The sequence below is a fragment of the Gavialis gangeticus genome, unplaced genomic scaffold (assembly GCF_001723915.1).
Source record: "Gavialis gangeticus isolate Ggan-Ray unplaced genomic scaffold, GavGan_comp1, whole genome shotgun sequence".
Lineage (NCBI taxonomy): Eukaryota > Metazoa > Chordata > Crocodylia > Gavialidae > Gavialis > Gavialis gangeticus.
The window spans coordinates 18,313,140-18,325,616 of NW_017729015.1; the positions used below are offsets into that span (position 1 = coordinate 18,313,140).

The 12,477-nt window shown below is 46.6% G+C and overlaps 1 protein-coding gene across 2 annotated transcripts in view; it reads left to right on the forward strand.

The window, feature by feature from the left end:
* ARID1A (AT-rich interaction domain 1A) overlaps positions 1 to 12,477 on the forward strand; it is a 113,222-nt gene that overhangs the window by 43,386 nt on the left and 57,359 nt on the right. For both annotated transcript variants that reach the window (XM_019512481.1, XM_019512480.1), the window contains exon 2: positions 11,966 to 12,178. In XM_019512481.1, the coding sequence (XP_019368026.1) occupies positions 11,978 to 12,178 (201 nt within the window). In that variant the 5' untranslated portion in view covers positions 11,966 to 11,977. The remainder of the gene's footprint in view (positions 1 to 11,965; positions 12,179 to 12,477) is intronic.

The window sequence follows — 12,477 nt, forward strand, 5'->3', positions numbered from 1 at the left end:
CCTGGCATTTGGAGCTGATAATTAAACCAAACAAAAAACGAAAAAAAGCCCTAAGACGCATACTTACATCTTTAGTGGCCTGCTCAAGGACCTGTGTCACTGCAGAGCTGGGATTCTTACAGGACTTGCCAATAGGAGCATATCTGTATTGGTCTTGTGCTGCCTTCTTTTTTATTCAAGGCTAGGCTGGAGTATCTGTACTGCTCTCAAACAAGGCAAACTTGGCTGCAGTTTTGAGTTTCTTGCCTACACGGTGTCTGTTTGCCTCCCCCAGCCACCCCTTCCCTTCCCAGCATAGACATGACTGCAGCTCCGCTTTCAGGATGAAAATGGGTTGCCTAGGTAGAAATGCTGGGAATCGGTTGCTGTTTGTGATGCTGCTAAGCATGGGTGGCCTCCTTGCCTGACTCTGGGTGTCTTTGATTTCCAGGAGGTGTAATAATGAGTGGCATTTCTGAGTCGGGTGGGAGAAGTCTTCTAGTAGGGGCTACATGGAGCATCCAGAGCTATTGCTTATGTGATCCTGAAGCTGCTTGCTTTCTCTTTCCCTTCATTGCAAAGGCAGAAGATTTCGGCCTTGCAGGCCTTGTCGGAACTTCTGTGTAAGATAGCTGGGGGTGGGGGCTTGAGTAGTAGCAGGATGCCCATTATCTTTTTGGATCTGTCCACGGAGATCTTGTTCGTAATGAGCAAAGCAGCATCCTGTGACTTTAGGCCATCCCTGGTCTTCGGGAGTGCCTGGGAGGGTGGGATTCTGGGCTACATCGTGGAGCAGCCAGGTTACTGCCGCTGCATGCCTGGTTCCTTATATCTAGTCTCTTAATTGCATGAAGGGACAGCAGATGTGTATTCACAGTTTAGCGGCTATCCCCTCCCAGCTTTTATGCACTATTTTGGCCTTCCTCTGTGGTTGCTTTATAAACGGCTTGAAAACAGGAGATATTTGGCACTCTTGCCGTGGCAAAAATAAAGGCAGTGCAATTGCTTATGGGTACTACAAGTCCCAGCATGCTCTGGGCAAGATGGAGCACAGCATGCTGGGATGAGGTAGCCTCCGACAACTGTACCTCTCTTACAGTTGAGCGCGGCTGCATCTTCCACCTTGCAGTGCTGTGCATTTCTATAGGGCCGAGATTGCTGAGGGCCCTTATAGATTTAAAATGCTGCAAACTAAGCCTCCCAGCACCCTGCGCAAGGTAGGTTGTTCCTGTTCTTTCCTTGTAGGCGGTCATTCGAATCCCCTCGTTGGTCAATGCATTCATCCACCTTTTTTATCCTGATTTCAAACAACAAAATCCCTCTCCCCCTTTTCAGATCTGCAGACTTCTAATCATAATTTTCCCAGGTGCTTAGAAATTTGCAGGGACGTAGTATCCCTTTTTTATGGGTGAGAAAACTGTGAGGCAGAGGTAAAAGCTGGCTGTGAATAGTCACAAAGACCGGCATAGCCAGGACCCATCTCCTGACTGCTCTGCATTTTAGCCAGAGACCATTTTTACTTCCTCACAGGTTGGATGGAGCCCTGAAGCTCATATGAAGTCGGCAACATCATTTTTTCCTGACTAAAGTTTGAGCACCCCTTTCTCCATTGCTTCCGAGCAGGAAGGGGGTAGAAAATGGGGATTTTTATTTTTTCTAACCACTTCCCAGCAGACCTTCTAGGTCGTTTAGGGACACGTGAACCCAACCTCATTTTTCTCCATACCATGCGTGCAGACCACCCATTCTGCCTGTCTTTGCATGGGGGCGTGTGCTGACTCGTATGCAAGTTTCTCTGTGTCCGTGTGGAAGAAAAGTGGTGTAGAGGAGGAAGGGAAAACCTAACAGATGCTGGAGCCTGTCAGGTTTCCATGTGCAGAGAGCTCATAATGGGTTAACTAAACTACCGGTAACTTGGTTTTGGAAACCTGTGTTCTGGGTACTCCCCACAGGCCTGAAGACTTCTAGCACCAGCACTTTTTAGTAGCTGTGGGTGTCCTGTGCCTGTGCCCAGTCTTACTCGTTTGGGATGAGGAGCTGGGTTATAGGGAACCAGATGGGTAATGACGACTGGTGGCTTATAGCTCGCTGTAGCTGTTTGAACATGCATGTTGGCCAACTTTTGGGGGTGCTTTAAGGTCTGCATGACATCTAGAGAACGCTTTATGGTGCAAGGTGATTTGGTCAAGACTCCAGCACTGCTCTATGATGCAACTTGAACGGGTGTTGGTCCCGTCCTCACTCAGCGAGAGGGGACAAGAGGGATAGAGCTGTTCCTGCCCTTCTTCACCTCATTTTGGAGAGTGGGGAAAGCATCTCACTGTGGGTCCAGAGGCTTCAAGTCTCACTCCAGGCTCGTGCTGAAGCCTGCCCTACCGTTAACTTGCTGGGGCTGGGGAGTGAAACCTGGCTAGGTGTTGGCTTAACTAAAGCGAGCCTCAGTGCTTGGGTGAAGGTTTGACCTTGACATTCTTCCAGTTTGAAAGATACTTCTTTGACTATTGTTCTACTCTGGGAATGGGACTTAACCAACATGTGAGCCTTTTTATTATCTCTTCTGTACGATGGAGCTGGTATAAAATGTCACAGTAAAAAATGTTGTCTCTTAACCAGTTTCCAGTTGACTATGGTGGGGGGCATAGGACGCTGGTTAAATTTGGAACCTTGTTTAATGTCCAGGAAGGAAGTTAGTTGGCTTTCTTTTGGGAAGGGGAGCACCTTGACATTTGTTTCCTGAGAGTGTTTGCCATGAAGTTATCTTGGATGACTTTTTTTGGAAGGGAGGAATCTGTGGGTGACTTAGAGTGGAGGGGCTGAGCTGCATGTCAGTCAAGGTGACTGAAGCCCTGAGATGTGTTGGGGTGAAATGCGTGACTAGTTACATGAACGTGTCCTGTGAGAGGAAATGATTTGCATCTGTACCAGAACATCCTAATCTTGTTCAGTTTTTGGTGTCTGCAACTACTGAAGGAGCTCACATCTTAAATATCAAGATGCTCACTTGACACCTGCCGTCTATCTACAAGAGCATCAGAAAGTTTCACCAGCTGATACCCGCTTCTGAACAACCACAACTTTTACTGACCATCTGAATTAGCTTATAGAAGTTGGCAGCTTGGCATAGTGACAAAAGCAATAGCTTTAAACTTTCCAATTTGCCTTTGCTGGAAGCCAACCTTGTAGGCATTCATGAAAGAATCTCAGCCTTTAGTTAGACAGTAGAAATGTGCCTTATCCTCTTTGTTTTTTTGTTCTTCTGACCTGGCAAGGTGTGGACGATCATCAGGAGAGAGCATTGTGGGGGCGCATCGGACGGCACACAAGTTTGGGATTTTTCTCCCTTTTCCTTTCAGTTTAGAGATCCGTTGGCAGACTCAACTATTTGTGCAAGGACTCTTTTGAAACATCTTAGATGTCAAACCTTGTTCCCACTGTCATGCTAGATTTTTTTTTTTTTTTTTTTTCCTTTTTCATACATCCAGTCTTGCCAGTTGTGTGTATTTTCTGCCTGGGGGTGTACTGAACTCCTTTAAATAAGGGTGTTAGATGGTGCAAAAGTGTGAAGCTCAGCTCGAGAGAGAAGGGTTTTTCTCTGTCTCTTGTCCCTCATGCTGTTTTTATGCTTCACAATTAGTATGGTAGACTCCCATATTTGCACAGCCAGTGCAGGCAAGGCTGGGCCTGTCCGTCTGGCATCTTTACAAGCACTGCGTCTACTTGAAACAAGGAAGAACTGCTGTCCTAATAACCAGGCTGCAAAGCTTGCCTTGCAACACTGGTTTTTTAGGTATGATGGGAAGATACCCTAGTAATCTAATATGTGGGTCCACGGAAACTGCAGCTTAACAGAAAACTTAAGTGCAAGTTGTCTCTGGATGTGGCAGTAGCCGTGATGGGGACGAGGGAGTGGTGCAGCTACTAAAGTCATGTGGCGTTTGAAGTGCAGGGGCTGTGTGTTACCGAGTGACTTACTGGGTGAGGAGGAAATCCTAGAGCTTTGTTAAGCAAAACTTGGTGGCCTGTTTAGAAAGGTTGGAAATGTCACAGGCCAGGGAGAAGATCTGCAAGCTGTGAGAAGCCTGACATTTGACAACCTGGATCTGCTGCACAGGGGAGTCCCTGGTTTCTTCCAGCTTGAGCAGCAGCTCAGAAAAGTTTCCCCTGATGAAGATGCGCACATTACTAGCAGGGCTGTTTCTCTCCCGTGTGGGTTGGGCTCTCTTGGCAAAGGTGATGTGGTTAATGTGACAAATTTGAAGAGTTCCCTCCGTGCCACCAACAGCTGTGATTGTACATCTGGGAGAGACCTAAACACTCCTTGCTGGCAGTGGAGGGGAGTGCTGTATGAAGCGCTGCTTTCTCCTTTGTTGTCAGTGCGTGAAGAGTACAATTCTTCAGCTTCTTGACGTCTGTGTGTTGGCAGAGGAGTAGAAAATACGCTGCATCCATTTCTGGTCCATCAAAAAGAATAAAAACTTGGGTTTCTTCTAGTTACGTGACTGAAGCCTATTAGGCAGAGGCCACATGCTGAAATGCTTTGGTGACCACCAGTAACTAATCTGCTTTTATGACTGGTAGTGAGAGATGAGACTTTCACTTCTAGGTCACTGGCTCAAATTTGAACCAGGTTTCTTGTGCTCTTTAATTTGTCAGGTTGGGTTTTTCCCCCTCCCTCCTGCCAGTAGCCTATAGAAAGGAGTTTGGTCTCCCGTGTGTTTGTGTAGGTCTAGGAATCCCAAATGGCTTTTGGCAATGTCAGATGTGGGGTGTTTTGGGCGTGTGGACTTGTGCCTTCTCAAAACTACTCTCATTCATGAGATTTAAACTCACGGGAAAGACAGTGGGGAACTTTGAGAGTGAGAGGGGGCTCGCTGGCTTCCCTTTCCTGAGCCTTTCAACAATTTTAGGAAATGTCAGCTTTGCTTGTGCTTGGTAATATGAAAAAAACATGTCCATGCTGCATCTTTTCTGCTCCTACAGGAAACTTGATTGCAACATTTATCAGAATAAGCGCAGCAATTCCTTCTAAGGGGCTTCCAGAAGTCGGATACTCTCTTGAAACATCTTGTATATTGGAAGATGATTTTTTTTTTTTTAAACTAAATTCTGTTTATTTCAGTCGTCTATCCTTCTAGAAGAGCCGAGCTTGTTTAAAGAGTGGTGATGAATTATGCCCTGTGATACACTGCACTAGTCTTTCAGAAGGTGATGGGAGGTATGGAGTTCACACTGGGTTACTGACCTGAACACAACCGGTTACACCTCAAATAGAGCAGGTGCAAGTGCTTCTAGGTAGCAGGTGAACCCTGTTTACTGATGAATGGGAGCGCTCTTTCATTTCCTTTGACTTTTCAGCTTGAACTTTCACTGTCTGGTTGGGGAAGAACTAAAAGTTGGCTTAGATGCTGCAGAGAGCTTGTGAAATACCGGTTGGTGAAGCCATGGGAGAGCGAGCAGACACTAAAAGCCAAGTTGAATGCTAACTCCCTATTTTTCTACCAGGATCATGTAGTGGTGCAGTTGGCACACTGGGAAAGGCGGGAAGTGCCCATCTGCCTCTGAATTCCTTGGGCCAGCTGCTTAGTTGGTATAAATGTTTATAGTTAAAGTGATGTCAGTTGACAGGCCAGGCCATGATCCGCTCTTTCTTGTGTCATGTTCTGCTGATGGGTGCCTGTTCCTTCTATACCTGCCACTCGGATACCATTATGCCCCTCTAATATGAAACGGGACTAGTGTATTGAGCTCTTCCCATGTCTGGCTTGTTATGATGCACTGGTACATTGACTTGTAGTGGTCTTTCCAGGGTGTCTTAATGTTTTTTTTCAAGCTAGGAAGCACCGTAGAGACTGGTCTTGCCACATCAGGTTTACTGAGCATGTAGGATCTCCTTGCTAGGGTTAGATGCAACGGCCTTCTCGAATCTGGGGACCTTTCAGAGATGTTTGTAGGCTCCCAGCGCAGCCTGCCGGATTCCAACGCATCTGCGAGCTCTGCTAAACACCTTGTCACGAGGACACGAAAAAGGAAAGGAAGGACAGAGGTTTTTTTTGTGTAACATCAGCCCGTGACGATGCTTGTTAAGTGTAATGTATGAAACTAGAACTAGCTGCCGCAAAAGAGAAGTTTGTGTATCTCCCAAACTTAGGGCTGTGTTTGTATTTGAGACGGTTTTGTCGTGCAATTGAGAACCCCTCTGGGGTCAAGGCGTACCAACTGATTGCTTGAATTCAAAGTGCCAAATTCTCTTTACGTTCTGAGTGATCCTTCACTTGCCAGCTGATCAGGATGCATTTGTGTCTTTTTCTGTGCCTTGGGATAATGTGGCCCATTGTCCCTGGATGGGTGGAAGGCACTGGAAAGTGAAAGCATAAAGCTGCTGATTCTGTATCCTGTTCATGTCAACAGTGCCATAGGTGTTGCCACTTTTGGGCAGTCGAGGCCCCCGTCACTGGCTGGCTGTTTTTGCACACTTGTAGATATGACAAAAAGCCACATACTTAAAAGTTCCTGGGAGCCTGGCCCATTTGTCAGTCTAAACAGCTAAATCCCGATAGGTAGATAAAATCCCCTCCACGAATAAATGCAGAAGAGGTGGCAGGTTTCTGAGTGAGAAATTGATATTTCTCCTTGATCGTCTCCTGTATTAATTTAGGCCTGACAGTGAGCATAAAACAACCTGCTTTCTGATTTCTCTAGTGCCAGAGACTGGTTGTGCCTTTGTGCCTGGGTAATGTGATGCTTGCAGCCGAGAGGGGGGCGGAAAGGGGGAAAAAAAAAAGAAAAGAGGACAGTCTTCTGAACAGAAATCTAATTTCTTTCCGTCAGTACTGTGCAATCCCATCTGGGCTCAGCCGTGGGGAGCTGATGGAAGCTGCATCTGCGAGCGCGCAGAATGGTGTTAATCAGGGTTTTGTTGGTGAGAGCTTTCCTCTGTTTGGTGGCTTTCAGGTCCCTGGGGTTCGGTGGTCCCTGTCCTCTGACCAGCTCGAACGTGGTGCGGTCCAATAGGAGAAGCTGTGGGAACAGCTGCCGCTTCCCCCTGAATTCACAGGAAGCGAACGGCCTGAACCGTCTTTGTACAGGAGCTCAGCAGCCAAACAATAGTTTGTGCTCGCAGGGCCATGTGGTGAGGCACGTGACGCGGTGCTGTTTTCTGCCGGGGTCCTTGCCCATCTGTTCTCTCGGCTCTTTCTGGGTTATCAGGCGCAGGTCCAAGTCCTCTCAGGCAGCCAGCCTCATGGCCAGAGATTACGAGCAGTAACCTTCCTGGCAGGGGCGGCGTGGCTTTGCTTTTATGCAGATTAGCCATGTGCTTCTCACTTCAAGGCGTTCCACAGGAAAAGACATTTCCTGTGTTTGGTTCTCAGTGGGCGGCTCCTGCCTCGCCGTGCAGGGCCCGTTGGGCTGGGGCCCGCGAACCGCGAGCACGCTCGGGAGAGGGATTACAGCGCTTGGCCCCCCTTCCCATTCCACCTCCAGTGCTACGTCACCACAACACAACCACACGCGCTCTCATACTGTTGGTGTCATTCATTCAGTGCCAAGATTGCTTTAAAAAATTCCCTTGGCCCCAGTTCAAACAGGAGTACAGCTGGGATGTGTTAGATTTTAGGCAGTCTGCCCTCAATTTGAGATGAGTTATAAATAGCAGTGCCGACTTCCTTAACTACCACTCTCAGAGGTAAAATGCAGGTTAATTACTGTGGGAATCAATTAAGCCTTCTCTCTGTTAAACAGCCAGTGATGCTCTTTATTATTATTATTATTATTTTTTTTTTTTTTGATTGCAAAAAACGGACACCAGATCTGGGAAGAAAGAAATTCTGGATCCAAGGTGAGACCTTGTGTTCCAAGGAAACTGATTCTGGCTTATGCAGAATCACTGAGTGATGCTATTAGAGGAATTGCACAATTAGCAAATTCAGGGGAAAAAAACTTGCCTTCCTCTTCTTGGTGCCCCGTCCTTCCCTGCAGTGAAATATCGCTGTGTAATAAACAGTCGCGCAGATTGCCGGACTACATCTGGCTGCGGACAGCTTGTCACCATTGCTCTTTACCATCCTGTCTCACAGTGGGACTGACCTTTCATTCATTCATGTAGCTCTGCTCTACCCGTAAGTGCTGCCTTTATTTTAGGTAACGAGTCGCTCTTGATTTTATTTTTATTCTAAAATCTTGGTTTTCTGGCAGAATTGTGTTACTCTTGTACCTACCTAGACCCTTTAGAAAAGTTTTGCCCGTTGCCTTCCACTTCATCTGTATTTTGAGCATCACTCCCGACCAGCTGATACTATTTTTCAATGCTGTTTCTGTTTTTACAAGTGGAAAGCTGTTTTGCCCTAGTAGCTGTGAAGTGGATTAGGGTAACTGCCTTTTGTGGTGCTGTTTCATCAAAGGGCCCGTCACACTTCCCATTGTGTATCTTGCTTTTGGAGGGCTTTAGAGCTTGGCAGTGTCAGATTGCGTTGGGCTGGTGCCTCCGAGCAGTCTTTCTTAGACCAAATTTGAACAATCAACTCTTATTTCTGGAAGACTGGTTTATTATGGGCTTTGTTGCACGTACCAAAATCCAGCCACTTTGATTTCTTTGGAATTTTGGCAGGGGACAGGACTCAAACTTGTCAAGTTTGGGTACTTGGAAAGTGCTATTAAAGAGCACAGATCCTGAGATTGCCTCTCTTTCTCTGGTTTGTGTGAACGCAGGGGGTCTGGACTTCACTGATCAAGGAGCAATGGTTCTCTCTCACTTATGTCTCCCTGTGGCAGGGCCTTTGCTTTTGAAGTGTAATCACAGTAATCTACTCCTGTGGTTTCCCATTGAAAGGATTTCCCATGTGTCAGTCCAGAGAAGAATCCCCAGCCTTTTAGCAGTTGGGGTTTGGCATTTCCGTATTTATCCTGAAGTGTTCTTGCAAGTGAACAGGCATCACTTCCTCTTGGCTTTTCCCATCCCGTATAACACCCATATACAAAGGGTCTATAGCCCATCCCTCCCAAACTCTTGCCCAGATTTAGTTGGCTAGGCACCGTGCTGTTCTTTCAGCCCTGCCTGTTCTCTTCTTGAAGCCCGTGTTGTTAAATTACGTAAGAATGGAGATGGACCCTGATGTTCACTTCTTCGACTAGAGGAAGACGGTTGGGGTTAGGGCAGTTAAGGCCCTATCAGTGAAAGAGATGCTCAGCCTCCTCCCTCCAAATCTCCCACAGCAGACATGTGCTGTATCAGCATGAAGGCACACTACAAAGCAGGAGGATGCAGGTTTGCCTTTAGATTACAGGCATCAAATGCATATATTCTATTTTTCCTTTTTGCAGAAGTTGAATGGGGTTTGTTCAGGTTAAAAGACCAGTAACCAAGGAAGGTTTGGGGTGCAAAGCCTCTTGAGCCATCGGACTTCCTTTTTGACTCCTGATAGTGTGCCAGATGCTTCCAAGTAAGAGGCCAAGTCCCAGAGGAGCTTTGTCTAAAGATGTGCACTGTATTCCTAGTCCAAGTGGTTGAGGGGGTGATTTTTGTCACATCTTGGGACTACAAAGTCACTTTTTCATGGACTGTACAAACCATTTCTGATTGCTGCTCATTCTTACTGTTAGGAGTTAGGGTGGAAGTGCGTCCTACAGGAGGGATTTGAAAGTGGGTGGAAGTAGTGGTAGCTTTGCAGGTGATTATAGGAAAAGGGAGATCTATGCCTAGGACTCGGCACGTGGGCTTTCCTTTTAAAGCACTGAGGCATGTGTGAAAGGCTGGTGGCACTGGCAGAGTGGGAAAAGGTGGTGATAAGACGGAAAAAGTAAAGTAGGAAAGGAGAAGTATGGAGGCAGTGATGAGACGTTTGAACTGATCAGGTGAAAAGAGAGGAATATGAAAGGATTAAACCAGCGATTTGACTTGGTTTGAAATAACAGGCCAGGGAAATGATCCTCACAGTAGCACGTCATGTATTAAAGGAGAAAACGTTAGTACGGAGATGATGACAATAATCCAAAGACACCAAGAAAAGTGAGGGCAGGTCAGTGGATGGTGTGAAGACAACGTGCATGTGTTAAGGCACGCTTAAACCTCAAGGTTGTACCTGTTCCAGAACAAAGTGGTTTAGATCTCCGCTGCTCACTTCTGAGCGCCAGCAAGCTGAGACCGCGGTACATCTGAATAGGAGCATCCACGTGGGGCTTAAACTTGCTTAACTGTCTTCATACCTTTCATCCATTTGCCCAAACTTTTTTTTCCCTAAGCAACCCTGTATAGATCTGGCACAAATAGGAGTTTATAGCTCTATGTGTGTGTGTGTTTGGGATTGCAGAGGGGTGCTTTATAATGTAGCCTAGTGATAGGGGAAAAAAATTAACCTATACACATAACATTGTGCTCTTTAATTCCTACCCAGTCCTGGGCGTTTTACAAGATGCCTTACTTGCGGTGGCGTTGTATCCAGGCTGCATTAAACTAGGTAGTGGGGATGGGATCCTTTAAATCAAGTTAATTTCCATTCGATGAGTTCCATCTTAAAACTAGACTTGTGCCCACCTGAATGGAGCTGTCTGAAGCGTATTGTAGTGTGTGAACATTTCTAGGGGAGGGTGGATTCCTCATGCATAATTGCAGTGCTGGTTTGGCTTGTGGGCTTCCTTCAGCTTGCGTCAGGAGCTGCGCAAAACCTGCATGTGCAGGCCTGTAGTGCCACTCCTCAAACACCCGACTGCAGCGAGAAGGTGAAGCAGTAGGAATACCAAACACGGCCTGCTCAGGGAATGGGCCGGGGGAGATAAAGAGGGTCCCTTGTTAGCCATCAGGAGACAATCAGCCAGTTTCTCCTAAATCCAGATTCCTGGTCCAGAGCAATGAAGCTTGAAGACTGTGCGTGGATTCTGGTGCTGCCCGATTTTTCACATGAGCAAAACCCTTAATATGAAGGACCTTATCTAAAGTCTGTCTTTAGTGCTGCCTTTGGTTAGGCTGAGCAGCTGCTTTCATTTGCAGACTGTATTTTGAGGGAAACTAGGCTGACATTTCTTATGCCTTTTCTTCATGCAGAGAGAACGCGTTTAGAAAGTGTGAGTAAAATTGCATTTTTTTCCAACTTTTCTCTTGCTTAAGTTATTTCAAGAGTGTGCGCTTACGGCAAACCTGGAAAAAAAAAACCCAAAGTACTTGCATAATTTTTGCAGACTTTGATTGTAAAACTCTACTCTTGGCTCTGGGCTTGGCCCTCATAGCTAATAAGGGTTTGTTACATGTGTGAAGAAAGCTGCTTTAGAAAGAAGTGTCAAAAAGTGACGCGAAGCACACGTGTAAAGATGTATGCTAAGAACGCACCTGCCTGCAGCTTTCGCAGGCATCGCTGTGCACCCCTAGCACCCTGCACTGAACTAAACTGTTGGGTTAGTGTTAACGGTGCAGCTGAATTTAAGTGCACAAGTGCGATTTTTGCATTGAGAGGCACAAACCTGCTTTGCTCAAGGGGGTACTGTTGTAGGAACCATAACATCTTGACTTCTGTGCATTCACATTTTAAATTGTAGTATCGCATTAATGTATTGTTTTGCGCCAAATTTAATTATTTAAATACATGCAGCCCTGAACTGCTTCATGGTGTGGGCAAAAACCCTTTTGTGGCTTCTGTGAAACAACTGCTCTTCAGTCCCTTAGTCAGATTTAGAAACTGGTCTTCATTTGTCCTAATGACTTTCCCACCCCTTCGTGTCTGCAGGCCTCAGCCAAGGTGGCAGAGATTCCTCTGAGTTGGGGAAGTGCGGTGGGAGTCTCTGTAGGGCCAGTACGGCCGCCTCTCCTCAACTGATGCTGTGTTTTATAATGTGACGGCTAACAATTCATTAGCTGAGGAGATGCAGGCCAGCTGGAAGCTTTGCTATGCCCTTTCCTGCCTACCACTTTCTTCATGGCTGTTTGGGTGGAAGGATCATTTGGGAAATCTTTTTTCTATGCCAGCAAAATATAGCTCATGTGTCATAACTTACTTTGCAGCCATCAAGCCCAATGGATCAGATGGGGAAGATGAGACCTCAGCCATATGGAGGAAGTAACCCATACGCACAGCAGCAGGGACCTCAGTCAGGGCCGCAGCAAGGACATGGATATCCAGGACAGCCATATGGGCCACAGACTCCCCAGAGATATCCAATGGCAATGCAAGGCAGGACGCAAAGTGCAATGGGCAGCATCTCATATGCACAGCAGGTAGAGCGTGCAGCCCCTCAGCCCCTCCCCGCTGTAGCCTCCTGTTCCCTAGCTAGAAGATGAATGAAATCTTGAAATGTGGCTTGCTATTGTCTGTGCAAAAGGAACCCATCTTCAAATTCAGTTCTGTCCCATCAACAGTTATTGAGGCGAAAAATGGCATTTTTGTTTAGACTGCGTATTATAATATAGCCTGGTTCCCTATGTCGTGGACAGGCTTTGTGCAGTCCTTGCTTTCTAGAGAGGTGACAGTGGATCTTTAGTATTAAAATGGGGGAGGAGGGGAAGAGATGAGGGTG